Source organism: Pseudonaja textilis, chromosome 13 (assembly GCF_049901715.1).
Source record: "Pseudonaja textilis isolate UNSWEBS1 chromosome 13, rPseTex1.2, whole genome shotgun sequence".
NCBI classification, from domain to species: Eukaryota; Metazoa; Chordata; class Lepidosauria; order Squamata; family Elapidae; genus Pseudonaja; species Pseudonaja textilis.
This window is the reverse complement of record NC_142002.1, coordinates 1,630,213-1,647,642: the sequence shown is the minus strand read 5'-3', so window position 1 is coordinate 1,647,642 and position 17,430 is coordinate 1,630,213. Positions and strand designations below refer to the sequence as shown.

General features: G+C 47.1%; 1 protein-coding gene and 1 long non-coding RNA gene across 2 annotated transcripts in view; one reads left to right on the top strand and one right to left on the bottom strand.

Moving 5' to 3' along the window:
• SMAD3 (SMAD family member 3) overlaps positions 1 to 11,041 on the top strand; it is a 60,895-nt gene extending 49,854 nt beyond the window's left edge. The window contains exons 5-9 of the mRNA XM_026709365.2: positions 263 to 313; positions 3,033 to 3,245; positions 4,477 to 4,614; positions 5,450 to 5,594; positions 9,771 to 11,041. Coding sequence (XP_026565150.1) covers positions 263 to 313; positions 3,033 to 3,245; positions 4,477 to 4,614; positions 5,450 to 5,594; positions 9,771 to 9,894 — 671 coding nt within the window. The 3' untranslated portion in view covers positions 9,895 to 11,041. The remainder of the gene's footprint in view (positions 1 to 262; positions 314 to 3,032; positions 3,246 to 4,476; positions 4,615 to 5,449; positions 5,595 to 9,770) is intronic.
• The window catches only part of LOC148124709 (uncharacterized), a 529,533-nt gene that overhangs the window by 267,520 nt on the left and 244,583 nt on the right, over positions 1 to 17,430 (bottom strand). The gene's annotated exons all lie outside the window — the stretch shown is intronic.

Below are 17,430 nucleotides of genomic sequence, written 5' to 3'. Positions count from 1 at the left end.
TGCCGAAAATCAGCTGTGAGGTACAGTGCAGGGGGTGGGGGGATTGCGCATGCATGTATAGGAGGCGTGGGGGGGCGCATATTGCCTTCTGGGTGCTGGCACGCGAGCACCGCACCAAAACACTTTGGCTTAGCATGTGAAGACAATTCCTGTGGTTTATTCAGCAGGTCACAATCATGCAAACTTTGGGTTAGTGCAATGTGTGATCTGAATCACATTCTGTCTCAAGAGTTAATTATTGAATTTTCTTCTGCCCCGGTAGGTTCTCCAAATTTATCTCCGAATCCGATGTCTCCTGCACACAGTAATCTGGGTAAGTGTAGCATGATGTGGGACTTTTGATTTTTCCCTGGGAGAGGTAGAGTCATAGAGGGTGCTACAGAACGGTGGCTTTAATTGGGAAAAACTGCTGGTGACCTTCTACCGCTGCACCATAGAAAGTATCTTAACTTACTGCACAACTGTGTAAGGTTTGCCAATCGCACATAGGCAGATAGGACAGCACTCCAGAGGGTGAACATCGTTGCCCAGAGGATCATGGGCTGCCTTCTCCCCTCTTTGGAAGAGCTTTAGAGCTCCTGCTGCCTTAAGAAAGTTCAAAACATCCTCAAAGATCCATCTCATCCTGGGCACCCCCTTTTTTTTTGAACTATTACCATCTGGCAGCCGGTTCAGGACAATAAAAACAAGGACAAATAGGCTGAAAAACAGCTCCTATCCCAGGGCAGTAACTATTTAATCCTAATGTATAGTGCAATATTAATGCAATATCAGGGGATTTCAGTTCAATTATATAGAATGAGAAGGATGTGTGTTTGTGTTTATTTTCATAGTCATAAATTGTACACAGAAGATGCTATTTAAATTCATTCTACGAGGTGCAATGACAATAAACTAAACTAAATTGTGAAAAAAAAGACTCAACATTTGGCATTCTCATTCCACTTTCACTCCCAGTTAATAAATTTATCAGGTTGTATTTTCTCTTGAAGTTCTGCCACCTGTTTCTTTCTGGGACGAGATGAATATACGTATCTTAAGGAAGCAATCCACTCTGAGATCATTTCCAGTTCTCTTTAAAAAAAAACTATTTTGGTTCCTGAGTGAGAAAACAGATGTGTGGCAACAAGCCAGCTCTTTAATCTTGCATGAATATGATTTAAGTAACAAATGTCTTGTGGCATTTAGCTCATTCTTGTCAACATCCACTGACAAGAGGCTCACAGACACAAATAACATTTCGCTCAACTCAGCTTGGCTTGGAGATGCTGCCCACACAACCTCTACTGAACCGCAGTTCAAGTCCTCATCCACCATTTGGTTGTATTTATTGACAAATCTGGAAGTTGTTGTCATTTTCAGTGTTTCCATGTTGGGTCATCCAATGAAACTTTAGGAGTGGTATATTCAAGGCAGATTCATTGAAATTCTTTCCACAATGCAGAGTTAAACTAAGGAATTAATTACCCCAAAATATGGTGGCACCTTCGATGGCTTTAAAAGAGAATTATGGAGAAAAAGGCTGGTCAGTGGCTGGTCATTAGACTTCTTTGACAGTCCACAGTTACTTCTATCTTGTAGACCAGAGGTCTCCAAACTTGGCAGCTTTAAGACTTGTGGACTTCAAATCCCAATTCCTAGCTGAGGAATTCTGGGCGTTGAAGTCCACAAGTCTTAAAGTTGCCAAGGTTGGAAACCCCTGTTGTAGACGGAGCATCGCAACCAGGAATATTTGGTGTCTAAGAATAGATCGAAGTGGGACCTACACTTGCTAGAAAGATGAATGGGAAGGCTGTGTGGGGTTGATTTTGGGGTTTAAATCCTCTATTAATGTTGCCCAAATGTATTTGGTAGGGGGCAGAGCTGCCATCAGCAAGATTCCCTCTTTGAGGGAGATGGACAGTTCAGAAATGTAAAAACATAATTAAATAAAATTATGGTTGAGGCGAGCCCGAAATTGTAAATATCAAAAGTTGTTTGTATCATTGAAAGCTTTGTTATTGTGTTTTTCCTCTTAAGAAAAAAAGATGTTACTATATGGGTTGTTTTTTCTAAAGTAAAACCTCAGTATTCAGGTTAAATTGCTGTGTTGGCACTAGGCGGTTAATAAGTGGGTTCTGGGTTGCAGTTTGGGCACTCAGGTCTCTAAAAGATTTGCCATCACTAATATAAGGTCTCCTGCCTGAGCAGTAGATCAGACCTCCAAAGCAGGGGTCGCCAACCTTTTGGACCTCAGGGACCACCAAACTCATAATTTTAAATGCCGCGGGCCAGAGACCCTGGGAAAATCCCCCCAAAAAGCCCGCAGGAAAATTCCCCACCCCGTTTTCCTACCGATCGATCGTTCTTTATTTGGGATCGCAGGATACCGTCTCCAGCTCCATTCTCGGGGGGTTGAGAGAGAGTGAGAGAGAGACTTTTGGCTTCATGCAAGGAAAGCAGCAGAAGCAGCAGAAGTCTTTCTTTCTCTCCCCCAAACTCCGCCAGAAAGGAGTCTTTTGTTGCGGCGCAGCCTCTTTGGAGCAGGAGGCCTTGCAGGGTCCCCAAGACTCATTTCTGGTGGAGTTTGGGGGAGAGAAAGAAAGACTTTGGCTGCTTTCGTTGCATGCAGCCAAAAGCAGAAGAAGAAAGAAGCTGAGAGAAGCAGCCCGGTGGCCAGGCAAGACGCATGGAGCGAGTAGGCCAAGTTCCCCCCCTCTGCCTTTTCCCCCCTCCCCTCACTACCTCGTGTTGTTTGCAATGCAAGCGACACAAGCCTTGTGTTCCCAGGAGCCATGTGGATGGTGGAGCCTTGTGTTCCCACACAGCCTGGATTAATTGCTTTGGGGAGTGACATTTCTCTGCGGACCCAAACATTTTCTCGCAGAGCACCAATGGTCCCCGGCCCACCGGTTGGCGACCACTGCCCCAAAGGACCCTTCCAACTCTGCTATTCTATTATTCTGACTACCTATACACATTTTATTATAAACTGTACCTGTGAGAAGAAGCAAAGTTTAACCTCTCCATTTTTTATTTTTTTTTGCTTGCAGATCTCCAGCCAGTCACCTACTGTGAACCGGCCTTCTGGTGCTCCATTTCCTATTATGAGCTCAACCAGCGAGTGGGAGAGACTTTCCACGCCTCTCAGCCCTCAATGACTGTGGATGGTTTCACGGACCCATCAAATTCGGAGCGCTTCTGCCTCGGCCTGCTTTCCAATGTCAACCGCAATGCAGCTGTGGAGCTGACCAGGCGGCACATTGGTAGCCTCCATTGCCTTGCCTTTGGGGGAAGTGGGCTGGAAAGGGGTGTGTGGAAGGGACTCAGGCCCTGTGTAAACACTGAACTCGACCAGGAGAGTTTAGCCGTTAGGACACACGTCGCTTTTCTGCTTACCTTAAGTCAGGGGTGAGGAACTGTAGCCCTTTTATGACGTGTGAACTTCAATTCCCGAGTTCCCCTCAGGAATTCTGGGAGTTGAAGTCCATACATCGTAAAGGAGCCATAGTTGCCATGATGGCTCGGGAATTCTGGGAGTTGAAGTCCATACGTCGTAAAGGAGCCATAGTTAACGTGTTGGCTCGGGAATTTTAGGAGTTGGTCCAAAGTCATAAAAAGAGGCCATAGTTCCCCACATTTAATTTAAATGCTGCACATTTAATTACACAAGGCCGCCTGGCTTTATTATCTTTCTTCTTTATATAGAATAAACTTAATGTTTGGAAGGCATCAACTTTTCTGTGATCTTCACACAAGCACATTTTTTTAACTCTGTTTATTACAGCTGGCTCTCTCTCACCAACAAAAATGGAAAGCTGGATTCCCTTCCACAGGATGAGAGCAACGACTTTAACAAACCAGTCTATCAAAATCTCCAATGTTGAAAAAGTTGTGTTTCTTAATGGTGCTCCTTTCCGTTAACAAATCATAACATTTTTTCCCGATTACTTGGAATCAGTGAACAGAGGGAATTAAATAGAACTAGCTGCCATGCTTTGGAGATTAAAAAAAAAAACCCAAATAAACTTTGTTCCAGCTGTAGTGACTTCATCAGTTTTGGACCTTTTAAATAATGGAATTTCCATCAGTGCCTCTTCCTGGAGACTACAGAAAAGAGGGCTGACTTATTAGAAAGCAATTTATTGCCTAAGATAACTTGCATGCGGCAGTAGCTACAGCACAGGGAACGCACATTCCAGATATTTCAGACCATCCTTCCCATCAGCCTTTAGCCACATTGTGAGAACTTGTTCAAAGTATTGCAGTGTAAATTCAGCACCAGAAAAGTAAACACAGGCGGCTGAGGCTTCATTTAACTTCTTTATAAACACAAAAAGTAAATTTTACAATACCGGTTGTAGATTTCTCCAGCATGGAGCAAACTCAAACAGAAGGAGACATGTTACAGGTTCAGAGCAGGAGTCCTGGGCTTCCAAAAAGAGGTCAAACTCTTTGTCTTCTTGGCTGTCCTGATGCTGAACCTGTGTTTTCTAGGGAGAGGAGTGAGACTGTATTACATTGGAGGGGAAGTTTTTGCGGAGTGCCTTAGTGACAGTGCCATATTTGTCCAGTCCCCCAACTGCAACCAGCGTTACGGCTGGCACCCAGCTACCGTGTGCAAGATACCGCCAGGTAACCTATTTTGACTCCGCTTCCTTTTGTGTTTTATGTCTTTCTCTGACCAATTATTACCTTTACTGTCAGAGTACAACATGCGTGCAGTGAGATTGGCTGAGCCTCCCTTCGTGCACCCTCCCCAACACAACACAACTCACGGTGAGGACAGAAGTCCCTAACCCAGTCCCAATCTTATTACACTAGGTGACCTGGTTGCACAACACACCTGTCACGCAAGTCTATCGTACCGCCTTGACATGAAGTTATTTTCCGTTCAAGAGTCTGACAGTTCACGGGTAGAAACCAAGTTCTGACATTTCTCTCTTTTGACACCTATGTCCAGCTATGCTGGCTGGAGAATTCTGGGAGTTGAAGTCCACAAGTCTTAAAGTTGCCAAGTTTGGAGTCCTCTGACTTAGTGAATAGCTGACATTCATAACGATTAATATCCCTGTTTGATGTCCAAGGTGGCCTCTTTACAATTTCATTAACCCAGCAACTAACCAAATTAATATATTATGACATCACTGCTCTCTGGCATTTACTAGCAGAGCAAATACTAACATGTACTTTGCAGTTTCACAAAACCTCACATTGAGAACAAGAAGCTCTTGACTGATTATTTAATGGGGAAAATTACCATTGGAAAGGGGGTTGCCCGCTTTTTAGAAAATTAGATCCCTTCCACTTTTTTTTCAATTCTAGAGTTTCACTAACCTTGAAGGCTTTTGGGGAGACTGTTGTGTTTTGTGCGTGGTGAGCTACTGAAGGACCCAAAAGAGATCACGTGTTAGAGAATGCTTCCTAACTTTGCCCCTCTTGTTTGTTGTCGTTCTCTGTCCTCCAACAGGGTGTAACTTGAAGATATTTAACAATCAAGAATTTGCAGCCCTCCTGGCTCAGTCAGTCAACCAGGGTTTCGAGGCCGTCTACCAGTTGACGCGCATGTGCACCATCCGGATGAGCTTCGTCAAGGGCTGGGGGGCCGAGTACAGGTCAGCATTTCATGGAATGGAAGGGGCGCTCCAGGAGGCCCAGAGTTATGGGGGGAGGGCGGGGCAGCGTCCCGAGTCCTTAGCTCCTCTTGGATTGATTGGGTGATTGGGGAAGGCTAAAACATATGAAGAACGTTTGCAGGAATTGGGTATGTCCGGGGGTTGGATTCTACAGGTTCGCACCTATTCCCTAGAACCGGTTGTTAACAGTCTAAGCAGTTCGGAGAACCGGTTGTTTGAATAAATTACTGGGCTAATCCTGTAAGGAAGGAAGGAAGGAAACATTCTGGTGTTGCTTATAGAAACTGCCTCTCCGTTGACCCTTATTACATTCTTGGCAGGATTAGACTTCCTGTCTCTGGAACTTCTCTGGAGTGTTTTTTCCCCCTCCTTTGCCGGTACTTTGCTTGTGTGGAGGGACCATTCAAAGTTACAATGGCACTGAAAAAAGTGACTTATGACCGTTTTCCACACTTACGACTGTTGCAGCATCCCCACAGTCAGGAGAGGCCAGGCAAGGAGATATGTGCCTCGATGTGAGTGATGTTGAGTTGGCCACGCCCAGCCAACAACATGACCACCAAGCCACACCCACCAACTAAGCCACGCCCACAGAGCCGGTTGTTAAAAAATTTGAATCCAACCCCTGGGTATGTCTGGTCTAGTGAAAAGAAGGACAAGTGGGGACATGATAACAGTCTTCCAATATTTGAGGGGATGCCACCAAGAAATCAAAGTCAACCTATTTTTGAAAGCACATGAAGCCGTGGTGGGATTCCAAAATTTTTACTACTGGTTGTGTGGGCGTGGTTGTTGGGTATTCAGCCAGTTCTGACCAGTTCTTGAGAACTTGTAGCGGAAATTTGGAGTAGTTCAGAGAACCGGCCGATCCCGCCTCTGACTGGCCCCGCCAACCCCATCTATTCCCTGCCTCCCATCGAGTCCCAGCCGATCTTTGGTTGCCCTGCACAGGAGAACGGAGCTGGAAAGCAGGTTAGTGGGGTGGGGAGGGAAGGGAAGGGGGATTTTGCAGTATCCTTCCCCTGCCACGCCCACCAAGCCACGCCCACCAAACAACACCATGCCCACCAAGCCACACCCAGAGAACCGGTAGTAAAAAATTTTTTGACTCCCACCACCGGTGGGCGTGGCAGGGGAAGGATACTGCAAAATCCCCCTTCCCTCCCCACCCCACTAACCTGCTTTCCAGCTCCCTTCTCCTGTGCAGGGCAACCAAAGGAAGACCCAGCCGATCAGCTGGGGCTGAATGGGAGGCAGAGAATGGATGGGGTTGGTGGGGCCAGTCAGAGGTGGCATTGGCCGGTTCTCTGAACTACTCAAAATTTCCGCTACCGGTTCTCTCTAGAACTGGTCAGAACCGGCTGAAGACCTGAAGGCAAGACCAGGAACAATGGATGAAAACTAATCAGGGATAGAAGCAACTTGGAATTAAGGAGAAACCTCCAAACAGATAAAATCAACCAGTGGAACTGCTGGCCTCCAGAATTTATGGGCGGTCCATCCCTGGAAGCTTTGAAGAAAAGGCCGGACAGCCACTTGCCTGGAACGGTGGAGAATCTCTTGCTTGGGAATGGGAGGGTGGACCAGAAGACTGCCAAGGTTGCCTCTTCTTCTGTTAGGCCTTGGGCCTCGAGGCGGCTGGGTGAAGAGGCCGCGAGATGACCGCGGTGCCCCAGTGTGGCCCTTGAGAGGATGCCGGAAGGGATGGCTTCGGCTGCCTGGCCATTCAGGGAATTGGAGGGCAGGGAGGAATTTTTAGCAGGAGGCGGAAGAGGCTCCCAGTTGGGAAAGTGGGAGTTGGACGGATGGTTTGGGTTGTAATCCCAGGACCAAGACTGCAAGCCGCCTGCAAGGACCCCAGGAAGGAAGGAAGGAAGGAAGGGGGCCGTGTGTGTGTGTGTGTGTGTGTGTGTGTGTGTGTGTGTGCAATCCTGGCTGTGCTTCCATGAGCTCCTGGGAATAGACGGCAGCGCTGCTTCCCACCTCGGCCGGGAAGGAGTGGGCGCCCCAGGCCTCTCGCATTACCTCTCGCCGCTCCTCCAGATGTCTGGAGTCCATCTTGTTGGGCTGTTGGCTCGCTCCGGCTGCTTTGAGCCTTGGCCGACGGCCAGGGTGTCTAATGAGCCCCAGATGTGCACACTGCTGCTGCTGCTGCCGCCGCCGCTGCCTTGGGTGGGGCTGGGAGGCCTCGGTCCTTGAGAAGGGACAGCCGGCCGGAGCACGTTCTGTGCTTGTGCACTGCAACTGGGCCCCCAGCTGCATGTTAAACGGGGGTCAACGGGGCCTCGTACCCCTTGGTCTCCCTCCCAGGCCAGCCAGGGCTGCTCCCCTCCCTCCCTCCCTCCCTCCCTCCCCACCCCCTTCTGGGGGAATCTCTCCTTGGGCCTTTCTGCTGCGTGTCTTCTCAGGGGTCACTTGGGGGGACAGCAGCCTCTGCAGCCAGATTAGAGAAACGTTGGCTCTCCTCTGGTTACTGATGCTAGGTGGGGTCAGTAGAGTCTTCCCCCCTCCCTTTCTCTCTCTCTCTTTCTCCCTTCTTTCCCTTCCTCTTCTCCCTCCGTCCTTTCCCTTTCTCTTCTCTCTCCCTCCCTCCCTCTCTTCTTTCCCTTTCTCTTCCTTTCTCCCTCTCCTTTTCTCTCCTCTCTCCTCCCTCTTCTTTCCCTTTCTCTCCTCTCTCTCTCTTCTCTCCTCTCCCTTTCCCTTTTTCTCTCTCTCCTCTGTCTCCTTTTCTCTCCTCTCTCCCTCCCTCCCTCTCTTCTTTCCCTTTCTGTTCCTTTCTCCCTCTCCTTTTCTCTCCTCTCTCCCTTCCTCTTCTTCCTCCCTCTTCTTTCCCTTTCTCTCCTCCCTCTCTCCTCCCTTTTTCTCCTTTCTCTTCTCTCCCTTTCCCTTTCTCTCTCTCCTGTCTCCCTTTCTCTCCTCTCTCTCTCTCTCTCCCTCTCCCTTCTTTCTCTTTCTCTCCTCCCTTTCTCTCCTTTCTCTTCTCTCCCTTTCCCTTTCCTTCTCTCCTCTGTCTCCCTTTCTCTCCTCTCTCTCTCTCCCTCCCTCCCTCTCTTCTTTCCCTTTCTCTTCCTTTCTCCCTCTCCTTTTCTCTCTCTCTCTCCCTTCCTCTTCTTCCTCCCTCTTCTTTCCCTTTCTCTCCTCCCTCTCTCCTCCCTTTTCTCCTTTCTCTTCTCTCCCTTTCCCTTTCTCTCTCTCCTGTCTCCCTTTCTCTCTCTCTCTCTCTCTCTCCCTCTCCCTTCTTTCTCTTTCTCTCCTCCCTTTCTCTCCTTTCTCTTCTCTCCCTTTCCCTTTTTCTCTCTCTCCTCTGTCTCCTTTTCTCTCCTCCCTCTCTCCCTCTCTCTTCTTTCTCTCTCTCTCCTCTCTTTCTCTCCCCGATTGCCCAAATGGCACAGCAGGACCTTTGCAGAGTTATTTCCCCAACTAGGTCAGAAGGTGGACAGAGATGCTCTTGGACCAGGGCAGGCTCAGCGTTTAGGAGCACCTCCAATTCCCTTCCTCTCACGGAACCTCTCAGCTGGATGTTTGCCTCCCCTGGCCCAGCGAGGGGGACCTACCTGGCTAAGCAGGGCTGGCCTGCCTCCCTCTCCCTCCCAGGCCCCTTGCAAAGCCCATGGGCGGCTGGACCAGGCAGGGGTCTGAATCTCCCAGCACCGGCCTGATCTTTCAGGAAGCAGAACCGGAAGGCGATGGTTCTTCCACCCACCGCTGGTACCATTCAAACTTAGAATGGCACTGAAAAAAGTGACTTGTGACCCTTTTTCACGCTTACGACTGTTGCAGCATCCCCACAGTCACGAGAGGCCAGGCGAGGAGATGCATGCCTCGATGTGAGTGATGTTGAGTTGGCCACACCCGGCCAGTCACATGACCACCAAGCCACGTCCACCCAGTCACATGACCACCAAGCCACGCCCACCAACTAAGCCACGCCCACAGAACTGGTTGTTAAAAAATTTGAATCCCACCCTTGTTTTTAACCTGCAATAAAGACCACAGTGAGTGCTTCTTGACCAGAAGGTGATGGTTAACGTGCTTCTGCTGTTCGGGAGGAAGAGAGACGATTCTGGGTTTCGCGTTTGGTCGTCCTCTCCTCTCGTCTCCACGTTCTCGTGGCGACGCAATGCCTCCTCCTCCTCTCTTGTGTTTCCGTTCCAGGCGCCAGACCGTCACGAGCACGCCCTGCTGGATCGAGCTCCATCTGAACGGCCCCTTGCAGTGGCTGGATAAGGTCTTGACGCAGATGGGGTCCCCGAGCATCCGTTGCTCCAGCATGTCTTAAAAGGATGAGGAAAAGTGGAAGCAGGTCAAGTCTTGAGTAGGGACAAAAGAGGTCAGCCTCTCTTTGGTATTGTACAGAAACAGAACAAAACAGGAGGGAAACGAACCTGTAGGGTAGCGGCTGTGTCCTTCCAAGGCCCAGCCGTTTCCTTCTTCTGTTCGGTGAAAGATTTCGTTTGATATCCTTGACCGGAGCAGAGACTTCGTGGGTTCAGAGGAGCCACCCAAAAGCTTTGAGACGCCCAGGTGGGGCCTCGGCTCCGTTGGCAGCTTGGCTGTCTAATTTAGGACAAGGCAGGCTGTGGCTGATGGGCTTTGCGAGACAGGGTGGCCCTTGGCAGCCATTCTTGGGAGGGTAGAGAGCAAGGAAGCGGTTCTGTCTGCTCCTTGCCCTTCCTCCTTCCTACCTCTTCGTGCGAGGAGTCCCACTTGGCGCCAGGCCCCTGGGGGAGAAGAACCGGGGCATCTTCTAATATTCCTTTTCTGAGCAGCCGCCTGGGCGATGGTGCGTTTTTCTCTGCCAACCATTTGGAAGGGGAGATCTTCCTCTTCATTTGCAGGCCCGATGGATCAGGTGCCATTAATGGAAGAGGAAGAGGACTCGGACCCCCAAGGAGAGAGCTGCCTCCTCTCATACACGGAAACGGACCCTGGGATGACCCCGCAGCGAAGGCCTCCTGTGTGTTAAAGGCAGGTGTGTCCCCAGCTCATCCCCCGGCCTTCAGTCCCCCTTGGAAGGTGGTTTCTCCTTTGGACTTGCTTGGAGCCTGCCGCTTCCTCCGTGCTGTCCGGCTGGGCTCATGATCTTCTCAAGAACCTCTGAAGGAGGCGACTTTGGGAAAAGCACGCTTGCCTGCCCTGCTTCCAAAGCTGCCTCTCGAAAGCATCAGCTGGAAGGTTTAGGGTTTCCTGCCTAAGCAAGGGGGGTTGGACTAGAAGACCTCCAAGGTCCCTTCCAACTCGGTTATTCTATTCCAGAGGTTTTCAAACTTGGCAACTTTAAGACGTGTGGACTTCAACTCCCAGAATTCTCCAGTCAGCATAGCTTTTGTTGCCAGGTTTGGGGACTCCTATTCTATTCTATTCTATTCTATTCTATTCTATTCTATTCTATTCTATTCTATTCTATTCTATTCTACTCTATATTCTACTCTATATTCTACTCTCTATTCTATTCTATTCTATTCTATTCTATTTCTATTCTATATTCTATTCTATATTCTATTCTATTCTATTTCTATTCTATTCTATATTCTATTCTATTCTATTCTATTCTATTCTATTCTATTCTATTCTATTCTATTCTATTTCTATTCTATATTCCATTCTATATTCTATTCTAATTCTGTTCTATTCTGTTCTATTCTATTCTATTCTATTCTATTCTATTCTATTCTATTCTATTCTATTCTATTCTATTCTATTCTATTCTATTCTATTCTATTCTATTCCATATTCTATTCTATATTATGTTCTGTTAAAGGGAAGAAGACAGCCAGCCAGAACTGTTCTGGAGCAAAACTGGCCCGGAGAAACTTACACGCCTTCCTCACCAATAGGATCTCCTTGGTCATTTGACTCATCTGCTGAAACGGATCTTTTTCCATCCATCAAATCGGAACAGCCTGACCACAGCACGGCTCCAAGATGATTTAATTGACCGTGATTACTGTTTGGATTCTCGTAACTAAGCAAACCTCCATAAACAGATTTGGAGCCCTGCTTACTGTCCTTCAAAGCCAGTTGTGGGTGGGTGGGTGGATGTGTGCAAGGGGTCTACAGTGGCCAGTAATTCTGGTTCTAATCCGCTTTCGTGATTGTGAGGGTGAAATCCACGTTTTTGTGATCAGAAGTTAAGTGTTATTCATCACCAGTCAACCCATCTGGAATTGTTCAGAAATTTGGACCTACTTCTAGATTCTCAAGACTTAAAAACAAAGAAACTTGGTAACCAGTCCCCAGAAGCTGAGAATCCATTATTTTTCCTCAGAATTGAACAGATTTTAATTAAAACCTAAGAAGCTAAAAACAATACCGAAGAACACAATTCACCTCGTGGTAAAGTAACTCAAAGCATTTAACTGTATTGAATAGGTTGTGTGTCTGTTCAGGATGGCTGACTGGCAAATATTTGGGAATGCGGATAAGAAATACCTTTTAAATTTCAGATTAATGTCTTGACAGGTTCTTTAAAGTTCAGTATTAATCTTGTCGGCCTTCAGAAACAGAAATGGCTGCCTCAGAGGACCCTAAAATGCCTTGTTCTCAATCTGATTAATATACAGTATATATGCAGCATCAGAAACCCAATTGGGCTTTTCGTAGGGTTAAATTCAACCTTTCGATATCAAAGCCATGCCGGAGTCATCTTTAAAATATGCATTTATAGAATCTTACTCTATAAAGGTTCAGAGTAACCTTAACCCTAACCATACGACAATATACCGTATGGAATATTTTGAATTTCAGAAATGCTTTTTAATAATCCAAGGAGAGAAAACTTGCGGTAAATGTGTGGTGTGCGTGCTTTTTGTAAAAAAAAAAAAAAAGTTTTAGCAATGGTGGCTGGAAGGAACAATCAATCCAAAGACATTTCTGAAGGGTTTTTTTTAAAAAAATGAGGTGAGTGTAGATGTTTTAGCCACCCAGGATGAAATACTTTTGCTCCAGGTTCTGTGCAACTTTAATCAAGTAGCCACCGCTGTGTTCTAATTCAGGGGTCTCCAACCTTGGCCACTTTAAGACTTGTGGACTTCAACTCCCAGAATTCCTCAGCCAGCTTTGTTAGGGTCCAAGGCAAAGTCCTAGAGAAGCCCTGTAAACAGGGGTCTCCAACCTTGGCCACTTTAAGACTTGTGGACTTCAACTCCCAGAATTCCTCAGCCAGCTTTGAGTTGAAGTCCACAAGTCTTAAAAGTGGCCAAGGTTGGAGACCCCCGTTCTAGTTCACTGGGGAAACTGTTGCTGTTTTCGCTGACCTTGTTTCTTCCAGATATGCTGGGTGTGCACTTATATTGTCTCTGGAAGTTATGAGCATCCTAGCCCCTTGGATAATTTTAGGGTAGCTGGGTCCTTTATGGTGAAAACTTAATTTCGGGGCTCAGAGAATTCACTTTCTTAAAGGTTCTCTTCTAGAAACACTACGTTTCTACAAGTTTGAGTGGGCCTCCTTATGTTGAAGGATCTGGTCACCCAACCCAATTATAATTGGATAGTGTGGCTCTCCCAGATCAATCACACAGACCTATTCTGCTTTTGGTAACTTATTCACTGCTGGAAGGACAGATTAAAGAGAGTCCATGTGAGTTTGCAAATGAACAGTAAAGGAAGTTTTAAGAGATAGTTTTAAATGCATAGAGATATATTTTCTTACTCCCTATATTAGCCACTTTGCACAAGTCAGAGTTTATTTCTTGAGAGTTCCTTTTTGTATTCAGTTCTGTGTGATAAGTCTACTCGACAGGGTAAATCATTTCCCTGCCCATAAATCTTGCCATTGTTGGCAGAAATGGAGGTTTGATCAGTATGTTCATAGTTTCACAAACAAGAGATGTTTCTTTAGAAAAAATGTCTCTCGATTTCTACATTCAGTGAAGAGGGGAGGCGTTTCTCCAGAGACTGCAAACCTCGCTTCGTACAGCCAGGGATACCAAGCCACCAAAATGTCCATGAAATATACTTCAGCAAAATTCTCAGAAGCAGTTTCAATAACTGTTTAAAGTTTCAACTGAACTTTTTGCCATACAGATAGAAGTGGGAATGCTTGTAAGAGGATCCTATGTGAGCCAGATAATCATGTGAAATCTTGTGAAATTAAAAATCCCACCCAAAGGTTGCTAAACCATAGTGTACATTGGTTGTTGCTAAGATAGGGCTTCCCAAACTTGGGTAAATAACCCAAACTGGGTAAAAGCAAGGTTTTGTCTTTTTTTTGGCTAACAACACACAAACCAAACAGGGACTTTTAAATAAGGATTTTCTGATAAGTTTGGGGTAATGAAGAGAAAAGTTTGTGAAGCTCTGGCTTAGGATATCCAAGCCCACCCATTGTGGCTTATTCAACAAAACATAGTTTAGCTGTATATGTGAACTCACCCAGACTCTATTCAGGTATAAACAGGAAAAAAAGAATCTTCTCAAACTGATGTTTGGTATGAAATTGATGTTTCAAATTAGATGTTGAAATGCCTAGAAACTGCCATAAAATAAAATATACGTTAAGTGCATTTAATTTTCCCCGGTCTGCACCCATAGACCTGCTAAAAATGTACCTTGTGCCTTGTTAAAAGGTTGCCTAGTAGAAATTGGGAAATGGTGCAGGAAGGGCACTCAATTCTAGCTTCCTGGGCTCATTAGTTGGGGAAACGGGTGCCAACAGCAGGTAAGCTATTTCTCAGGTGCGAGTCTTACCCCTTTCAGGTCTTGAGTGGGACCCGCTAGTATCGGGCTGCATTCGTAACTCCAAGCCATACCATGGTTTGCCTCAACTTAAGTGGATGCATTCTGCAAACCTAGCCAATCATAGTTTAGTCAACAAAATGTGACTAAGCAAGGCATAACGGAGAAGTAGGCGAACCCAATCTTCTTGTGCAGATTTAAAGCCAGCTAAAAACTTTTTGTCCGACCCGCTTTTTGATACCTGAAATGGAAATTTGCGAAACAAGCCATACAGCATGAAACTCACACAAGTGCCAAAATCTTGAAAAGTCCTCATTGGGATAATCTGGAGCTGCGCTGGTGACTTCACAAATTTGGCTCCTGAGCGGTGCAGGCATTATTTTTTAAAAGGAATCTGGAAGCATTACGTACCGGACAGAAACATTTTGGTCTACTGATCGGACGTCTGTACGAAGAGCACAAGGAACGCCTGGGGCAATATTGTGCAAAGTAGAGAGGATTGTTCAGATAACGAGGTTCAAGCCTCCCTGTCCCCCTCCCCCCTTTCAGGTTTACATTGATTGAAACTCCACAAAATCTGGGGGACCCTGGAGCCCATATATTGCTCCGGAGAAGACGACGCTCTGGGCTTTCGTTGACGGTTGGAAGCAACTTCCTTTGACTTTAAAAAGCCCCTCTTGGTTGCTCTTCTCCTAAATACGATTATTTCCTGTTGTCCCTCGGAAGGGATGACCAACGCTTGGGCCCTGGGGGTGGTGTGACATCCCATGTGCTACACTGAAAGTGTTGGATGACCACCACTCCAATTCTTCTTTGCAGCGGGTGAAGTTCGTAAGATTTGGAGGCGCTGATCTTCTAGCAGGGCCTTCAGTGGCTCCCTACAGCTTGTCTTTGGGGCTGGGCCCCCTGCTCAGTCGGAGGCTTTCCCCCCCACACGCTGTTAGTTAAGTGATGCAGTGAGCGCATGCATCTGCGTGCCAAACCGTGCGGCTTCTGAACTTCTCATTCGCTCAGGAGCTTAAGATGCAGCATCGGCCCCATGACTGAAATCTCTCGGCTATGGCCTCTCTCTTCAATGGACTCTTGGATGAGCTGACCTGGACTCTTTCACCTTACACAGCTGCTGGCCGGCATGTCCAGATAGCCAGGACGGACTTGGATTTTACCGACTTTGATAAAAACTCCCTCCACCCCACCCCACCTTGTATGATAATGAGCCAAATTGCGATGTGCATTGTTTTTATATTTGAGCTTTCTACAAGAACCCGCATCCTCACTTGACAAAAAAGGACTGAAAGTGAGTGGTTTTTAGGAGAAGAGAGGCTGCTGGGAGCTTTCTGGCAAAGGGACACAAAGGGTAAAAAAAATTCAAGGGTGATCCTGCAAGAGGTGGAAGGACTGTTGAAAGCTGCGTTGAGGTCAATTCCTAGATGACCTCTTTGCCAGGGCTAGTGGGGACAGGACTGGGCAGGAGGCTGGCGGTGTCCCAGAGGGGCAAGGGTGGTAAGGCTTCTAAAATTGAGCTTCTAAATCGGGTTCCCAAGTTTGGCCACTTTAAGACTGGTGGACTTCAACTCCCAGAATTCTCCAGCCAGCACAGGAGTTGAAGTCCACCAGTCTTAAAGTGGTCAAGTTTGGAGACCTCTGTTCTAAATCCTCAAGAGGCTGGCAGAACGAGAGTTTAAATTTTCCTAGGGTAGGGTAAGAAGTGATCAGCCCCTCCAGTAGAAAGGTGCGGCTAAAATGTTTTAACATGGTTTTAGGTATATATTTATTTATGCAACTAATGTAGTAGCCAGGTTCACTCAAGATACTTCTCAACTTCAAGAGAGTTGGGAAAAGATTTCACAGAGGTATATCATCCGATGTCCATTCAGACAAGAGCCAAGAGGTCAGTCCAACCATTTTTCTTTGTAGCAGAGCACTTAATTTCTATTGGACTGGGCTTGCCCCTGTCGACCTGCCTTGGATGACTTGACACTCTTGGGGCACAAGTCTTTCACACATGGGACACTCCTTCTATGCTGAGTGGACAATGCAGGTGTGATCAAGGTGCTTTTTAAAAAGGCAACTGGACTTCCCTCCCCCCCAACCCAGTGGAAGAAGGTATTTCAAGCTTCATCAGTTCTGACAGGATGGTGGGGGCAGTGCAGGGGTGTGATTCAACCGGTGCAACAACTGGTTCGGTGAATGCGTGTACGCGCACCAAATGCGTGCTCTGCGCATGCACAGAGCATTTGCTACCTTCTGCAGCGATCTGCGTGTTAAACAGCTGACGCGCAGCAATCTGCTGTGCCACGCAAATCAGCTGAGCTTGAAAAACAGGATATAAAGCATAGACTAGGCCCAACAGCTGATCGTTGGAGCCAACCGGTTCGCTCACAGCTGATCCTCAGAGCTACCGGTTCGCCTGAACCAGGGTGAACCGGTAGAATCCCATCCCTGGGGCAATGGAAGGCGGGAAAGAACATTCCAGATGCCTTTTGAAGAAGAAACAAAGCACCTTTGAGACAATTAGGACCTCGATGCCTGAGAATCTCCAACAGGCACACAGGTGTGGGGCCAACCTCATAGAGGGGCCCATGGCAGCTGTAGGGCCAGCTTTCCTTTTTCCAAAGTCCCTCCCCCCATCACCCCACCCGACAGATTGACAAGAGGGCAGGATTCTTGGTTAGCTGGGTTGAGGCTGTGGGCCACAGAGGCCGAGCAGCGGGAAATGGCAATTCCCGAGCACAGAAGTCATAGAAAGCTGCTCTACACATCTGCCTGCTTATCTAACATCAGGATGCAGGAAGAGTCCTTGTGGCTCAAGACAGGCTGAGGTTGAGACGGGCTTCTAGCAGTGGAACCGATAGTAAGTGGCCCTTCCTCTTTCTGCTCTCCTCCCGTTAGTAGCCTTTGATACAAGGTGGTTGACATCATCAAAGCAGAGAGCGGTCTCCTTCTCATCTTAGATGGAAGTAGAGTTCAGCTCTTGGATTTCTTGAGAAATAATGGGCCCTTATGGTATGTTCTTCACCCAATGTTTTGTACTTTTGGCTGTAAATTGCTTGTTGTCCTTCGGCCTTTAGCTTATGTCTTATTAAAAGCTTTGTAACACCCACGTTCTGTTATTTCTTGACGTGAGATTTCAAGTCCT